Source organism: Meleagris gallopavo, chromosome 1 (genome assembly GCF_905368555.1).
Source record: "Meleagris gallopavo chromosome 1, MGAL_WU_HG_1.1, whole genome shotgun sequence".
Lineage (NCBI taxonomy): Eukaryota > Metazoa > Chordata > Aves > Galliformes > Phasianidae > Meleagris > Meleagris gallopavo.
Genome location: NC_139404.1, coordinates 21,323,561 through 21,341,325, shown reverse-complemented (window position 1 = coordinate 21,341,325; position 17,765 = coordinate 21,323,561). Strand labels below are relative to the sequence as shown.

Genomic DNA, 17,765 nt, shown 5'->3' with positions numbered 1-17,765 from the left:
TGGGATGACAAAGAATGCATCACAAAATTTGGAAACTCAGCAACATATTGATTTATCAATAACACTAATTCTCTAAAAGATGCAAATATATGTATGTGTGTGTACATATATTCAATCATTACAGTGAATTTCCAACTTGCATTGAAGCAAACTGTAGCAATCTTTGTTATGTTAACTTTCCTTTGGAATAAATAAGTTGGTTTTTATTTTGCTTTTCAGAAACATGGCAACTCATCAATAAAGTGTCATCTTCAGCAGAAACAAAGATGTCAGCCAAATGTATTTCTACACAGTATGGTAGATAAAGCACTGTATCTACCTCAAAGATAAAAGCATAGAGATTGATTCAATGAAGAAAAATATAGAAATTTGAAAACTGAGTCTATGAACATTTAAGAGAACTATAAAACAACACAGCAAATAAAATATGAAGGTTCCTGTAGGGAGACAGCAGATGTAATCATCTATAAGTGCACAAAGGTAACACTAAGACAACAGTCAGGTAGATCACTGTGATCTTATAATGCACATATTCTGTGGGAAACATGATTTAAATGTTAGTAAGCATCTCTTAAACCACATTAAGATAAAATATACAGCAGTGAATTGCTGTTGTAAAGGCTTTTCAGGGTAGCATTAACACTATAGTAACAAATTAACTAAGGAAGAATCGAAATAAAATTCAACATAGCTTATTTGACTATTTTCTATAAAGAATTAAAATTCACAAGTTCTCCATTTCCAACCCAAAGCATATCAATTTTATTACTCTAAAACAAACAAAGTACCCTATGTTGAATTTAATTTAATATTTACCGTATTGCTTTATTGTTTCTTAGACAGTAGGAACAACTTAGACCAAAATAAAGGTCAAAGATCTATGCCTACGTGTCTTGAGCAGTTAAGCTCCCGCTTTTCACAGGGAACACAGTTGCATTTTGTAGAGGGACTGAAATATCAAATATTTATTTTAGCAATCTGCATCCACAGAATAATGTTTTGAGATCTGTGTATGAATACTTAAAGGCAGGTTTTTCACTCATTCTCAAAATCACAACTTTAGAATTGCAATTACTAGGTACAATTGTTCTTGCTGCAATTATTTGTCTTGAACTGCATTCACCAGTAAAAGAAATTCTACAGATTTTTTCTTGTAATGAAATCTGCAATAAAACCAAATCATTTCAGGAACACTGTGTTCTTTTAGTAAAGAACATTCAATCCACTAAAGAACAGCATACATTTATGAGAAAGGGACTCTGCTTTTTGACCATTTTTACTTTCCACTTTTTTCCTCCTACATCCCAGTATCTTCAAATGATTTCTCAGATTCTGGGACCACATTCTTATGTAGAACTGCCTGCCCCCATCAGTTTTCTTTGTATCCTGAACACCTACTCTCTAATCCTTTTCCCCAGCAGAAATACCACCCACTGCTTTCTTAATTCACCTAAAACCCCTGGGCTCTAAACTTATCTAAAATTTGCCCTGGAAAAACCTGCTCGAATTCAATCCTCCCCCACAAATCTTTCACTGTACATCACAGAATCACAGAATCACAGAATTGTAGGGGTTGGAAGGGACCTCTAGAGATCATCGAGACCAACCCCCCTGCCAAAGCAGGTTCCCTACACCAGGTCGCACAGGTAGGCGTCCAGGCGAGACTTGAATATCTCCAGAGAAGGAGACTCCACAACCTCCCTGGGCAGCCTGTTCCAGTGCTCCGTCACCCTCACCGTGAAGAAGTTCTTACGCACATTCGTGCGAAACTTCCTATGCTGCAGCTTATGTCCGTTTCCCCTCGTCCTGTCTCCACGTACCACTGAAAAGAGACTGGCCTCACCACTATGGCCGCCACACCTCAGATATTTATAAACCTGGATCAGGTCCCCTCTCAGTCTTCTTTTCTCAAGGCTAAACAGACCCAGTTTACTTAGCCTTTCTTCATAGGGGAGATGCTCCAGGCCCTTCACCATCTTTGTGGCCCTCCGCTGGACTCTTTCCAAGAGATCCCTGTCTTTTTTGTACTGGGGAGCCCAGAACTGGACACAGTACTCCAGATGAGGCCTTACCAGGGCAGAGTAGAGGGGGAGGATCACCTCCCTCGACCTGCTGGACACGCTCTTTTTAATGCACCCCAGAATGCCATTGGCCTTTTTGGCCACGAGGGCACACTGCTGGCTCATGGCCAATCTGTCGTCCACCAGGACGCCCAGGTCCCTCTCTGCAGAGCTCCTCTCCAGCAGCTCATCCCCCAGCCTGTATTGGTGCATGCAATTCTTCCTCCCTAGGTGTAAGACCCTACACTTGCTTGTGTTGAACCTCATCCGGTTTCTTACTGCCCAGCTCTCCAGCCTGTCCAGGTCTCGCTGAATGGCAGCACAGCCTTCAGGCGTGTCAGCCAATCCTCCCAACTTCGTATCATCAGCAAACTTGCTGAGGGTGGCCACTATCCCCTCATCAAGGTCATTGATGAAGATGTTGAACAAGACCGGACCCAGCACAGACCCCTGGGGGACACCACTGGTTACAGGTCTCCAGCCAGACTCTGCACCACCAACGACGACCCTCTGCGCTCTGCCAGTCAGCCAGTTCTCAACCCACCTCACTGTCCACTCGTCTATCCCACACTTCCTCAGCTTTGTTATAAGGATGTCGTGGGAGACAGTATCAAACGCCTTTCTAAAATCAAGGTAGATTACATCTACCGCTCTTCCCCCATCCACCCAGCATGTGACAGCATCATAGAAGGCCACCAAGTTGGTCGAGCACGACCTCCCCTTGGTGAACCCATGCTGACTACTCCTGATAACCTCCTTTTCTCCCAGTTGTCTGGAGATGGTATCCAGCACAAGCTGTTCCATCACCTTTCCAGGGACGGAGGTGAGGCTGACAGGCCTATAATTACCCGGATCTTCCTTCTTGCCCTTTTTGAAGACCGGAGTGACATTGGCTATCCTCCAGTCTTCAGGGACCTCCCCTGTTGTCCAAGACCTCTCAAAAATGATGGAGAGCGGTTCGGCAATGACCTCCGCCAGCTCCCTCAGCACACGTGGATGCACCCCATCAGGTCCCATGGACTTGTGGACCTTAGTACTGCCTAGGCGCTCACGCACATCCTCTTTCCTGACTAAAGGGAAGTCTCCCATTCCCCAGACCCTCTCCCTAACCTCCAGGGTGTGGGATTCCTGCAGGGGAGCCTTTTCACTGAAAACAATCAAAACTCAACAAACTTCTTCCAAATCCCTCTTCATTCCATATGCCACTAGACTCACCCTCACACTGCTTATGTGCAATGCCTCTAGTGAATCTGTCTCCCTCCTTGCCACAGCCTAGTTCCTCAGTCTGGTCCAGCAGTTGACTTGGCAGCTGTAGCAGTGCTGTAGGGACGTGACAGCACATTCTCAACTTTCGGTTCAGCGGCCAGGGTAAAGTCCAGAGGATAGTAAGTTAACAGGAGGTGGCATCAGGTTCAGTCAGGGCACAGCTCAACTGAGGAGGTAAGGACTTTCTTGTACTGTTTTCCCATAAATTCAGATTAAACTCTATATTCTTCAGAAAGATTCTAGAGACCAAAAATTTTCAGAGGAATGAAAGTACCAAGATACAGATGCCAGAGAGAAGCACTGGGGGTGATCTTTGTCATATTTTTCATATTTTTCCAAGAACGCAGTTCATAAAATCCTCCTTTACTCTTCTTTCCTCCTCATATCAGGACCTGATTTTTTGAAACTCTAGAGTAACAGCATGCTGTGCCATCACTAAGATAACCTGCAATCAGTGCATTCTCACACTTGCTTCAAGCTTGGCTTGTGGAACTGGAATCTCCAACACATTTAACGGTGTATTAGCACAAGCTTTATCAGCCCTACAGTTGTTCTTTTTTACGCCAAGCTGTTTCAGTCACCTACTAATCCATGCAGCATGAAGCTTTTCTCAAGCAAAATTCTGAGAAAGATTCTGTGCACTTTCAGCAATCAACTACAATATCACATGTATGCTTAGTCTGTTAATAATCATTCTGCTTACCTACTGGAAACATTTATTTTGGCAGAATCGTTTTCTAATTCAGTTTCTGTCTACTTCAGTATTTCCTCTGCAAACGAGAATCCCTGTCAATGTCCAACTGTTCTTGCAGAAAGAGCTTTTAAAAGTAGGAAAGCCTGTATGTCCTGCAGGTGAACGAGGACAGAAAACTATATCCTGAGGAATAAAAACCCTGCTTACAAGCAACAGTCTTTATTGACAATTCCATTTGTCCCTTTACAAGACCCAAGGGAGACTGGGTCACTCTTACTCATTTATGTCATCAAATCACCTCCTATCACATGCTGCTGTGCTTCCAAAAAAGGCAGTTTTGCTCCTTTCTAATTTATCTAATTGCAGTACTCCTGGCATCTCTTTGACACCATAGTGAATCAGTCTAGAGAATAAGAATAGATGAAAACTACCCTCTCTCTGTTAATATGATTAGTCTTGTGCAATTTATTTCCCTGAACTGACTCACCACAGTGTCAGAAAAGCACTAGGGCTGGACCTGGAATACACGGGTGGGGAAGCAAGATGTACTTTTCGCATACAAACTGGTTCAGTTTATGTTTTTAAAATGTTTGTGCCATTTTCTTTAAGATGCAAGTCGCCTAAGGTTTTCTCCAGAATTTGTTTTCATTCTGGTCAGAAGGTAAGCTTGGCATAATGTTGACTTTCTGCCTCTTAAGTACCAGAGATGATAAAGAGGATTTTCAGTAGCATACATGCAAAAAATTAAACAGGTTGAAAAAGAAAACCCTCAAGAATTGATGCTGCATTTTACACAGTATATTTGTTTTAGGAATGAAAATATTACTTCCGCACTTCACTAGGACTGTACTTTGAATCTGAAATATATTTGGGACTCCTAGAGAAATACAGTACGCAACTGATAATAAATAACAAAATAGCACCTTGGTGCAGGGCGTTGCTACAGAGACATCTTTTCATAAAAATGGATACTCAGTTGCTTCATACAAGGAAAACTGCTTTAATGGTCATAACAGAGAAATATGATCTATAAGGAGGATAGTAGTGCTTACTGCTATTTAAATATACATATTTACACCCTCCCCTAAGCCCTCAATTTTCAGCAGTCTTCTACATACTACTATAATTAGTTAAGAGGAAGAGGCAGAGCTGCAAACCAATCAAGTCAATAGCAACAATGCAATTAAGTTCAACACTGCCAACAAAAAAGATATGCAACAGATGAACAGAAACAGAGCACCAGTAAGTCACCAACACAGCTGAAATATGGAGACACTTTACAAATTAGGCAGGAGCTATCTCAGAGCAAACCAAAATTTGTTTGTTAGTAACTTACCTGGAAATATTTGTTGGTATGGTCAAGTCCTATTTGCAAATGTTTTAACTCCTCCCTCTGCAAGTGGCTTGGAAGCTGAGTCTCAGGTTTTCCTTTAATGATCTTTAGCAATTGAACAGGCATAGTTGCTGTCTAAACAACAAGAAACAGATTCCTGATGTTACCCAAATAGACCAAATTAAGAGTTACTAGAAGTTCCAGCATACTCAGAAGGGGAAATCTATTTTCTAAAAGGAGAGCCTTATTAAATGACTAAAAAAGTTCAGAGGGATCAGTCTCAGTACCAAATACATCAGGAAGAGACAGTAACATTTGCTAGACATTTGATAACATTTGCTAGACCTCCATGATTATTTTGAAAACATTCCATCGTGTTGAAAATGGCAACAAAATATTACTTTACTCATGATTAATAGCAACTGGTGAATATAAAGGATAAAGAGTATGAATACTTTATATACAAAACACATGCTAAAAAGCAAGCAGGGTCTTTGAAAGGCAAAAGCAGAATCATGTTGCCAGTTGAAAAGCAGACATAAAACTAGAGCTCAATCAGTACAGTATTTCAGCAATTTAGAGAAGAGGGTGCACAAGTGACAGATTATGTTTGTACTGCTCTGTTTTTCAGAATATTTTGTGCTTTAGCAAAGATTTCAACTCTGCAAAACTAAAAACAGCCAAGATACTGCATATTAACTGAGTAGGCTTACCACATACTTTATAGAAATCAGAGTACCAGAAGGCTGTAAAAGATCCTTACAATAATGGGAAGCTGTTAGTGAGAATCAGTCACACAGCAGATCCCTGTGCTGAGGACTTCCATTCGTGATGCTGCCCAAGATACAGATAGGCTGCCTCGCCTGGCAGTACTCACACTGATTTCAAGATGCAATGCAGTGATCCCTAAAATTAATTGCAGCGGCCTTCTCTGGACCCCAGAACCACAAAAGCAATTCAGAAAAAATTAAGCAGCCACTTGTAACAAGGTCACAGTGCCATGCATCCTACCTGCTCACAACATACATTTCTCTACTTTAGGTCAGCAAGTTTTTTCTCTGTAACTTCCACCTCAGCATGCACAAGACAAGAAAGATCCAAAAAAAAAAACAAACAAAAACCAAACCAAACCAAAACAAACAAAAAAACCCTCAACTTTTCATTGGGAGTATCTACTTATCACTGTTTACAAGGGTGGATAGTGATGGAACAATGGGGAATGGTTTTAAATTGAGACAGGGGAGGTTTAGGTGAGATATTAGGAGGAAGTTTTTCACATAGAGGATGGTGACACACTGGAACAGGTTGCTCAAGGAGGTTGTGGATGCCCCATCCCTGGAGACATTCAAGGCCAGGCTGGATGTGGCTCTGGGCAGCCTGGTCTGATGGTTGACGACCCTGCACATAGCAGAGGGTTGAAACTAGATAATCTTTGTGGTCCTTTTCAACCCAGGCCATTCCATGATTCTACTTCATACTATATCCTAGCAGGATGACAAGCTGATCTATTTCATCTAGAAACAGTGAACTTCAGAGTTAATCAGCAACATTACTTTTCATTCAGCAGCACTATAATGAGCTAGGAAGATGTACAACATAATGAATTAACACTTCTTAAATTTCTTGCAGTTATGGTACTTGAGCAATTACAGAGATGTTTGTTTTTCCCAGAGATGTGTAACAGCAAGATGCATTTTGTTACAGTTCAAAGATGGCTGTTAAATCAAAACAAAGAAAGAAATTCAGGTTTAAAAACCTCCTTCAAATTTTGCAGCCCCCTTGCTTTCTTTGAAACAGAAGATTTTGCCATTTATGTCAATTGGACAAATATTCTGCAAGCGTCTCTGTGGTTAGAAAGGAAAATTTATGAAAAGAAGCCATATGTCAATTGATGCAGTGGGACATAGCCATATTATTTCCACTACTTCATGTTTACTCCTACAATTTAGGTAATTTATGTAAATAATATACAAGTTGAAAACAAGGATGGTTTGTGGTGTTTTTTTTTTTTTAAATCTTAAGTTTCTGTACATGTAAAAATCAGTTCCTGTATTTTAACTAATAATCACTGACACTCCCAGGTTTTTGTTCTCTGCAATTAAAACACAAAGACATTAGTGTGGATGCGTGCACACATGTATACGCTGTAGTTCTAAGAGCTACATTTTTGAGATCAATTTGATACAGCACTGGCATCCCAAATCTAGATGCAGATGCCTGTAGTGCTCTCCTCGGTGTTAACAGCAGCTGAGTGAAAATAAGTCTGCCAGGTGTCTCTTGTTCTCAAAAGGCTAACTGCGTAGCATTGACAAGCATCCCTTCAAATCTGAGTCTGCTGCTGTAGAATTCTCTAAGTGGCACGTGCACAGTCACTCATTAGGCTGTGATAGGTAGAAAGCATCATGGGGCGCTCCTTGAACAGCAGAAAAAGGGGATGGGTTCAAAACACACACAGCAGAAAGAAAAAAGGCAATGAACTAAAAACCTCTATTGCCTTCCAAAAGCTAAAAGTGACAAATACACAGATCAGCCTCTGTAAAGACTTAATAATTTCAGCAATCAAACAATTATGTAAATGATTTCATCTTGCATGTGAATTCAGAAGAGAGAGAAAAAGAGATCATCACTTCCTTACTAAGTGAAATGTAACTTTGAAGATAGCTATAGGCTGAACTTCTCACATTCTTGCTCTACCCCATAACTGTTTCTACCGAATGATTTTCTAGCTTTTATATTTCTGATAGTGGAACAGTCTACTATAATCCAATAGTTCTATCTTAATTGTCTAGGGAATATTAAGATATGTTCCAAAAGCACATAAAAAAATCTTAAACCACAGTACACCAGAGAACAATTGCCTAGTAGAAAAAGCTTTAAACAAAGGTTTAACCTTCAACAAAAATAAGCAGTAATTTTAGAATTTGTTCTTTTGGATGCATTGAGACATATTCCACCAAGATAATGCAATCATAGGACGTCTCCATCTCAAGGTTCAGAAAGAAAACAATATGCTACAATAAAATAGTAAGTTTTAATAAAGAGGACTCCACCTGATTCCTTTCTCTTGCAGCTTAACTTAAACAATCTCAGATTTAGGGAGCTAAGAAGCTGTCTGGGGTGCAGGCACAAGAAAAGCTGTCAGGCTCACAGCCTTTCCATCAATTCAGACAGAAGGCAAAATAAGTAGCTTTTCGTTTTACTTGCAACACACCTCAGAAACAAGCTTTGAGAGCCTGGTAACTTTAGTGTTAAAGTATATAACCAAAAGCCTATGCGCTTACAGAATCAAGCAGTAGCTTAGATGTGGTTTAAAGACTGTAATTTTTGAACTGAACACTGCAAAATAGGGTGCTAGGCAGAGCCTGAGCATTGAAGTCCTTTTGTGAAAGTCATATTCTTTTTTTTTAATCCCCTGCAGGCTTTTTAAACTTTTGTTACATCTAAAAGAGAAAGATCTTAAATGTGCTTGGGAAAAAAAAAAAAGAAAAACACCAGAAGTTGAACTCTCAGATCAATTCTATAATCCTTTAATGCACACTGCAAATCATTAAGACAACACAAGCTGCAGTGGCAAATGCAGTTAACACCACACAGTCACAAACAAAACTGTTGATCTGAACAGTATCACAGCATGAATGAGAGAGAGTAACAAATGAAAAGTAAGCAATATTTTTCTTACTAAGAAAAACGTAAGAAGAAACGTACAGAAGAAATATAAATTTGTTCTTATCATCAAAAGAATTAATCACTACTTCTAATCTTCCTCCACATATCTCTAAGAAAGACAAAACAGCAAATCTTACACTTCAGCTAGCATAGTAAAGGAGTAAAAATTTTCTACAGTATTTCAACACAGAAAACTGCAGGTTGCAAGCTTGGTACACAAAAACAGTCTCATATACTGCTGATGTTAAAGTAAATATACCAACAGAGGACATTCTTGCAGTTGAAAACACATCAGCCATGACGGATAGGTCAAGTCAACCTCCTGTTAGGATCAAGAATCACTTCACATACATTCTGGATATAAAGGTTGCTGAATTCTTTTAGAAAATGCTTTTTGGGAATCTCTAGGATGCAATGAAGATCAATTGAATTTTTACAATCATAGCAAATTATAAATAACTCAGTTTACCAATAATGGAATTATCACTCAAAAAACCTTATACCTCTGAGTAAATATGAGGAACCAGTAATATAAAGAAAATAATGTAAAGACAATCATAGTTAATGTCCTACTTTTTTCCCCACTCCAGATCAAGGGAAACAAGCATTTACTCAAAAATATGACAAAGAGATTACAAAGGAAGAAATACATGCTGCATTTATTTGTTGAATGGGTCCATCACTTTTGTCTTCCATGTCTAGTTCTCTGAAACACAATTCTGTTATTACCTTCAGAAGGGGAGTCAAAAGACATTTCAAAACAAACAAAAAAACAAGAGCTCATAATACAATCCTCAGATGTAAGAAAACCTTTACCGCTTACTGCTTATATTAAAATAGTCAGAATATGAAATACATACTAGTGACAATAGAAGTAGCTTGCAGACACTGCAAGTGTGAATAATGCAACTGCTCTTAATCATGAAAAGAACAACACTGAAAAATAAATCCATTGATATTCTTCATCTTGACTCTAGAATTAAGTTCAAGCAGAAGGAAACCGAAGTTGTATCCAGTACATTAATCCAGGATAGATTATCCAGCACAGGATAGAAAAGGACTACATTTCTACCTGGATTACACAGACCCATCCAACATATTAGCTTTTGTTCAAGTCAGATGTGCGCATGCACTACTGGGTCCTGTTTTTAGGCATTACTACAACCAATGGATTGTTCCTCTGTACTCTCTTTCCAGAAATGAGATTAACTCTTGAGCAGAAAAATAAAGAAATCTCAAGAAGCAATAGATAAACTGGAAAGATTACTTTTTTTTTCTCTGTAACTAAGAAACATTTCACTGAAAATACCATAAAGAGGATTAATGTCATTTTGGGACAAGGAAGCTGTAGCAGTTTAAGGCACAAGGAAATTCCTTATCTATCAAAGCAGATGCTACTTGCAGAGAAGTGCTTTAAGTCATTCTCCAAATCAGAGAATAAACACATGATTTTGTGGACTTGGAGGAAATCTCACCAAAATGCCATGAAGAATGAACAAACAGCCAAAAACATCAGCATGTAACTGATGGGGTGAGCCAAAATGGTAGATTTCTGAAGCCCCTATAAACACACAAAGGAGTCAGCACAATATCTGGGATCACCCTGCAAGATCTAAAACAAGTTTGAAGAAGGCAATGGTCCACCTTTAACACAAACACATATGTAGAGACAGTAATGTAGTCTCAGAGTTTCTGTTCAGTTTTCTCATAAAAGCCACAAACAAACAGAACTCCTACAATTTGGGTGGGTCCTCCCATCATTCATAGGAGCAATCTTTTGTTGTACTGCAGTTTTAATACAACCAAGAGGACAACTTAAGAAGAAAGATCTCTGGAAGTTTTTTTCCCCTCATGTTGTAACCTGAGAAAACACGACATCAGCTAACTAAACAGAAGGAAAAGCCAAGAGAGCAGCGTGACACCTCGCTCCCTTAGCTGCTGGGCTTTAGCACGTGCTGGCACAAGTCTTCAGAAGCACATGAAAAGTAGTAAGTTCAGCCCATTTTTGCTCTAACACAGCTGACTACTAGCATACAATTAGAATTCTTACAAATTAATACAAACTCATTTGTTCATTTCAATTTGTAATCTACTAATTATACAGCTTAACAGAGGCCAAATCTATGCATTTCTGCTGGAAAATGTTCTGTTACTGCCATTTATCTCAGCAGCACTTCAGCCCTGAGAAGCAGCAGAACTGCACTACGCACGCATCTTGTGAAGGCAGAGAGAGGAAGCTCGATGCACCAACTGTGAGGACCATTAAGCAACGACTGCCAGAAACCACGATGTTTAACACCAACGGCCTGGATGCGCTACTTTAGTATTAGGACTACAAGGTTATTAGTATTGATGATATAAACGTTTTCCTTTTGAGTACTGAGGGCCAAACTGGCTTAAACAGGATTAGGAGAAAAGAAATAATAGCATATGGATACTTCTAACCGTTATAACACTGTATGTCACAGCGGGGACTCGGTCTCCATAGATAACGGCTGCGGGGCAGTTCAGGCAGAAGAGAAGTGCAAGGGCTCACGCTGAAAGCAGAACCTAGTCCGGGCAGCACAGGGCAGCTGCACTCTTCCCCTCAGCCCTCGGTGAGGACAGCGCTCCGCGTCCCGCCGCTACCTGCTCGAGAGGGCGGCAAGGAACGGCCCACCGCCTTCCCGCTTCCGCCCGCTGCCCGCGCATGCGTACTGCCGATGGGTAGTAAGAGCATGCGCTGTGAGAAGGCAGGAAAGCGCTGCCCTCAGCCGCGGCCCGAGAGGGGGCGGGAGGGCGGGCGGGGCGGTCTTGGGTGGGCGGGAGGGAAGTGAGTAGTAGCGGCGGGATGTGGCGTTCCTTTGTAGCTTCTCATCTCTGTAGTCCTGGGAGCTTGGCTCTCGTTTCTTTTGTTTGCTTCTCCTCGCCAGAAATCCCACAGGAAATCATTTTCTCCTTTTCCTACCTGTGCTATTCTTCTACTACAATCCCCTCTCCATGCTCTTTTGGAATTCATTTAGTTAAGTTGCTGATCACTTTAAAAGGTGGTTCAAAAATTGGAACTTCTTCTGTCAGTTCATGTTCAGGAAATTTCTAGCAAGGGGTTTGTAACCAGTTTATGTTCTGTACCAATCTTCAATGCCTTTCCTGAAACAGATTCCTGTTCCTTGATCATCACTGTTCTCCATATTCTTCACTGTTCTCCAGCCTGAACCAGGGAACAGTCACATTGGATATCAGGAAAAAGTTCTTCACTGGGCACTGGAACAGGCTGCTAGGGCAGTGGTCATGATATCAAGATGCCAAAGGTCAAGTAGCACTTGTTCAGACAGTGCTCTCAGGCATACGGTCTGATTTTTGGTTGGTCTTATGTGGGGACAGGAGTTGATCCTTGTGGTCCCTTCCAGCTAAGGATATTCTATGATTAATCCTGTAGCTTCCACTGGACATTAATGTAGTGTGCTTGTTTAGAAGCAAAAATGCTATTTAGACCTTGCTATCACAGGAGAGGTTCGAAAAAGCCCACTGTATTAAAAAAAAAAAAAAAAATAGAAAAAAATTGTCATTGCTTTTTTTTGCAATGTGGAAAAAATAGTGTATTTAATGTTACCAAGCCTTTCTTGGCTACATATAGAACCTGCAAGGTTGGAAAGCACCTCTGGAGATCATCAGTGTAGTCCTCTGATTTCATCAAGTTCATGTGAAAATACTTTTTGCTATCTGCATACAGCAAATTAGAGCTGACTGGATGAATAATTTCCATGCATGTTTTTATGTCCCTATTCAGATATGGAAGGCCAAAAATTTCAACTTTTTAATAAAAACTGTGGTAGATCCCAAAGTAGATTCTCAGCTTCTTTGCCTGATGAGCTGAAGCTGAAGTAACTGGAATCTTACAAGTAATGGAAAATTTAAGCACATCTGATTGCCAGGAGGGCAAATGATCTGGCCATCTGAAAATCCAGACGCAGCAGAGTAGGTAGGCTGAGAAAATTGGTATCTCTTGCCCACATCCTTTGCTTTTCTTAAAAGTTGTGGAGAAATCAATTTAATCATACTTTACTATGAAATGCTGTGAAATTCTAGTGGAGTACTTTCTGTCCTATGACCTCTGTTTTTGAATCTGCAGCATCCTTCTGTCCAGTTTGGAAAGATATGGATTTGATGGGCAGACTGTTTGATGGATGAGGAAGTGGTTGCAAGATTGTACACAGAGAGTGGTGATCAATGTGTCAGTGTCCAGATGGAAATCAGTAGTGTTCCTCATAGTTTAGTTCTGGGACTGATGCTCTTTAATGTCTTCATCAGTGACACTGACAGTAGGATTGAGTGCTTCCTTAGCAAACTGTTTGTCATGGTTGGCCTGGTTTCCGTGACAAGGGGGTGAAGGGACCCACAGATCCATGCCCCGGGGAGATGGGAGGAGAAGGGAAAAGGCAAGGAAACGGGCCTAGATGAGGAAACTATGACATTTGTGGATGACACTAAGCTATGTGTGCAGCTGAAAGGCCTGAGTGATGGGATGACATCCAGAGAGACCTAGACAAGCTTGAGCAGTGGACCATATGAACCTCATGAGGTTAAAAAAATCCAAATGCAAAGACATACACCTAGGTTGTGGCAACTTCCACTATCAAATCAAGCTGGGGAATGAAAAGATGGAGCACGGGCTTGCTAAAAGACCTGGTGGTACTGGTGGATAGCAAGCTGGACATGAGCCAGCAATACGCTCTTGCAGCCCAGAAAGGCAACTGGATCCTGGGCTGCATCAAGAGAATAGTGTTCAGCAGGGTGTGAGCGGTGACTGTGCCCCTTTACTCTGCGCTGGTGAGACTTCACCTGAGGTGTGGAGTCCTCAGTACAGGAGAGACATGGACATATTGAAGCAAGCTCAGGAGGGCCACAAAAATGATCCAAGAGGTAGAATACCATCGTTACAGGGACAGGCTGAGAGAGCTAGGACTGTTCAGCCTGGCGATGAGAAGGCTCCAGGGAGATTTGAGAGCAGTCTTTCAGAATTGAAAGGGAGAATGTAAGAAGGAAGGGGACAGACTTTTCAGCAGGGCTTGTTGTGATAGGACAAGGGGAAATGATTACAAAGTAAAAGAGGGGAGATTTGAGAGGTTGGATATAAGGAAAGAATGTTTTTATAAGGGTGGGGTGGCACTGGAACAGCTTGCCCAGAGAGGTGGTGGATGCCGTATCCTTGGAGACATTCAATGTCAGGCTGGAGGAGGCTCTGAGCAACATGATGTAGCCGTGTCCAGGTGTTCCTATTTATTGCAAGGAGTAGGACTAGATAAACTTTGAAGATTGCTTCCAACTCAGACAATTCTGTTATTCTATGATTTCCAAATGTGTTTTAAAAAAAACACGTTGTAGTGACAGTCAAGTCCATAAGCAATATTGAAAATGCTGCCTAACTTTATTTTATTCCAATATCTTATTAAATAGTAGCAGAATTGTCTAATAGCAGTTGTCTCTGTATATGTTTTCTATGTTGAACATGAGACATTTTATAGGCTGCTGATACAATGTTAAATGTGAAATACACAGATGAGAAATAATGCAGATCTCAAAAAGGGTCAGCTTTGATTTCATTTTAGAGCTACTGTAAAAGAGTAAAATAATCAAAACTATTTCTAACTGCTTCCATACCTAAACACAGTCCATTTCAGCTCCTTTAATGCTTGCTTTTGTTTGCAGCACTTGATTTTTTAGTAGATCTTTATGGACACAAGCCAAGTTCAATCAATTATTGGGCAGAGATCCTTTGCAGTACATCTAGAATTATATATTAAAAGAACTGATAGACTAATAGACACTAGTTCAAATTTATTAAAATGACTAAGATGATGGCTGTGTAAGTATTTAGTTAATTTTAATGATTTCCTAGAAAACACTTTGATTAATTGCATCTCTATAAATATAGTTTGTGTCCAATGAATCAATAAGGAATCATATGACTATATCATACTTCTGCCTACAAAGTGTTGTGCTTAAATGTTTTTCCTTCTCTAAAAGATAGTCACATCTGTAAGTTTTTGTTATCACTGCTGGCAAGCCTGAAATGCAAAGACCAAGGATAAGAGAGTCTTCTGAAATAAGTGTACAAGAAGTACAAATAATTAATTCTTCATTGTTTGTTTTACAATACTGTTCTGCGTAATTTGAGTTCACTTATGTTATAGCTTATATGGATGTGAAAAAAAGAGCATACATTTAATGGGTATTTAATGGATAAATTATTATAATTTAAGAAACAAGATTTTGCAAAGAAGGATAATGCCTTTTATTAGGCCAAATTGCATAGGGTAGGGGTTGTATATGCTGTATAATAGCAATGAAACACTTTCACAGACTATTGCTGGTGTTTCAGTAGCTGGCTCACATTGCAGAATCGTAACTGGCACCCTGGCCAGAAGAAGCCAGCTTCAGATAACTCATGAATGAAGCAGTGGGTGAAGAAAGATTCAGGGCAGGAAACAATTTTCTCCCATTCCTACAAGATAAGTAAACGAAATAGGAGATGATCAAGGAAAAAGTAAGAGGCTGAATATTGGCAGTGGTGTGAAGAAGGAAGGTCTCTACTGTTATGATTCTGGAGATATCTCTGTTTGTGGCGGTTCTGTAGTTCAGCAGCTTTAAAAAAAAGTCTGAAAATCTCCAAGTTTTCCTGTAAGGAGGGTTTTATATGCTATATGGAGTCTTTTGTGCCTGCTGGCCGCTTCAAAACTTACAGGGGTTTTGAGCATTAAAATAAACATTAATAGCATATGAAGAGTTATTGTAATTGGTATAAAGTTTGAAGCCTGACCCAAAGCTATTGAAAGTCACTGTAAGTTTTTCCATTGTTTTCAAAGCTTTTCTATCCGTTGAATCATTAGAGATACTGAAAATTAGACTTTTGTTTACTATTGTTAAATCTGAGACATTTTTCTTTTCTAAATTCAATACACTCATTAAGTATGCTTGCTTAGTGATTGTGTTCTTAGGTAATTTGCTTAGCAATAGGATTTCATTTTCTGGTGAGGCAGCCATCCAACAACTTTCTGTAGAAATGAGAAATAATGGGTACTTGTAGCTGTTTTTCATTAAATTTCATTACATGAAATACTCCTTAGCTTTAAGAATGTGAAAAGATTGTATTTTACCTTAACACCTCACCTGTCTGACCAGCTGTAGAGGTTAGTACTTTCTTCACTGATGCTTAAAGGCTTATTTCTCTCTAACTTGACCTGCTAGTGTGATGCATGTCTTGGGAGTAGGATAATGAAAGAAAACCCCAACATTTTTGACGTATTGATCTTTTCTTTCATTTCAAACACAGGAATAAAACCAAGAATATCTGTTCAACAGAATAAAACAACAAAAAGATAATATGCAGTGTTCATACATAGAAGATAGTTAAAATGAATATGGTAGCATTGAACTGTTTGATTTTTTTAAGTGCTTGTGCTTCATATCAGAGAAATTTTTTTATGTCATTTATTGTGTGTGAATTTTGGTAAATCAGCTTCAGGTGTATACAACAGCAGATAGGAAACTAGGCTTATATTTTCAACAAAGTCATTAGAGAACTTATTAAAGGGTCCAATTGTGTGAGCACAGATAAATAGAATTATTTCTGCAAGAGCCATTCAAGTATTACCTGCAAAATAATTGTTTCTTGCTCTGTTATTTTCATTAACTGATGCAATTGCTTTCCTCTGATATGTACTAAAGTCTGAGAATTATTATTATCATTTTTCTTTATGAACCAGTTTGTTTTGAAAATATTCTCTTTCAGGAATGAATGTCTGATTATTATCACAAGCATCACTGTCCTCACTGTGGAATTCGATGAAGTAGAATCCTTTAGTGTTTAACAGTCTAATAGAGAACAAAAAAGCCAGTCTCCACCCCACTAGGTTTACAGTCAAAGTACACTAGGTAGGACCACTAGAACTGGAGTTAATCTATAATGCAGTGAAACACTTATGTTGAAATGAAAACATCCTTTGCTTTTAACCTCTTTAACTTAAGTGTTCTAAGAAAAACTGAAGAGAGCTTGATCTCTGATGACTGACCGACCTCCTTACTTTAAAATACTTTTATAAATATGCTTGTCTTTAATCTTCCAGTTATTTAATCAGTGTATTTTGTTAGGCTAAGAGAAACAGCATTTTCCAAAACATAGTAAACACCATTTATTTATTTATTTATTTATTTATTTATTTATTTATTTATTTATCTCCTAAATATTAAAGTATACCTTCGCAGTTTTGACCTCAGATGAAATGAATAAGTGTCCATCAACAACTGAATGAAGAGGAAAGACTTTTCTGATCTTTAAGATAACATCAGTTAAAACAGTTTAGTGATGATGCACTCATCTTTACTTCTGGTGTTTGCTTAAGAGTGCTTGTGAGTTCATCCATTACTGGCCAGTTTTTTAAGTGAACCAGTGTGGTCCTCATTTTGTAAAGTGGACTTGGTGGGACTTAAATCCACCTGAAATTTTGCAAAAGTGAGGGTTTTTAGCTGTGTTAAGAGTTCATTTAATAAACTACTCAGCTTTAACTGAGAGCTAACAGGCTCAGTTTCCATAATGCTGTCAAAACAGACATTCAGGACCTCCAGAATTATAAGAATACACCTGTATGATCGGATGTCTTTGGCAACAGAGCTGTTTCTGTGGTCTCCAAAATTCAGCACACCTAGAAAGCATGGTAATCTGAAGAAAAGCTCTCAAAAAATGTTGTGTACTGAGGATGTTGATTCC

General features: G+C 39.4%; 1 protein-coding gene across 4 annotated transcripts in view; it reads right to left on the bottom strand.

Annotated features, from left to right (window-relative positions):
- Positions 1-11,732, bottom strand: part of POT1 (protection of telomeres 1) — a 63,681-nt gene extending 51,949 nt beyond the window's left edge. For 2 of the 4 annotated variants that reach the window (XM_085218374.1, XM_085218383.1), the window contains exons 1-2: positions 11,465-11,732; positions 5,357-5,488 (exon numbers count right to left, since the gene is read on the bottom strand). In XM_085218374.1, coding sequence (XP_085074500.1) covers positions 5,357-5,479 — 123 coding nt within the window. In that variant the 5' untranslated portion in view covers positions 5,480-5,488; positions 11,465-11,732. Of the gene's footprint in view, positions 1-3,275; positions 3,408-5,356; positions 5,489-11,464 lie in introns of those variants that run through there. The other 2 variants (XM_010706251.4, XM_085218397.1) reach the window with 2 other exon arrangements.
- Positions 11,733-17,765: the final 6,033 nt, after the last annotated feature.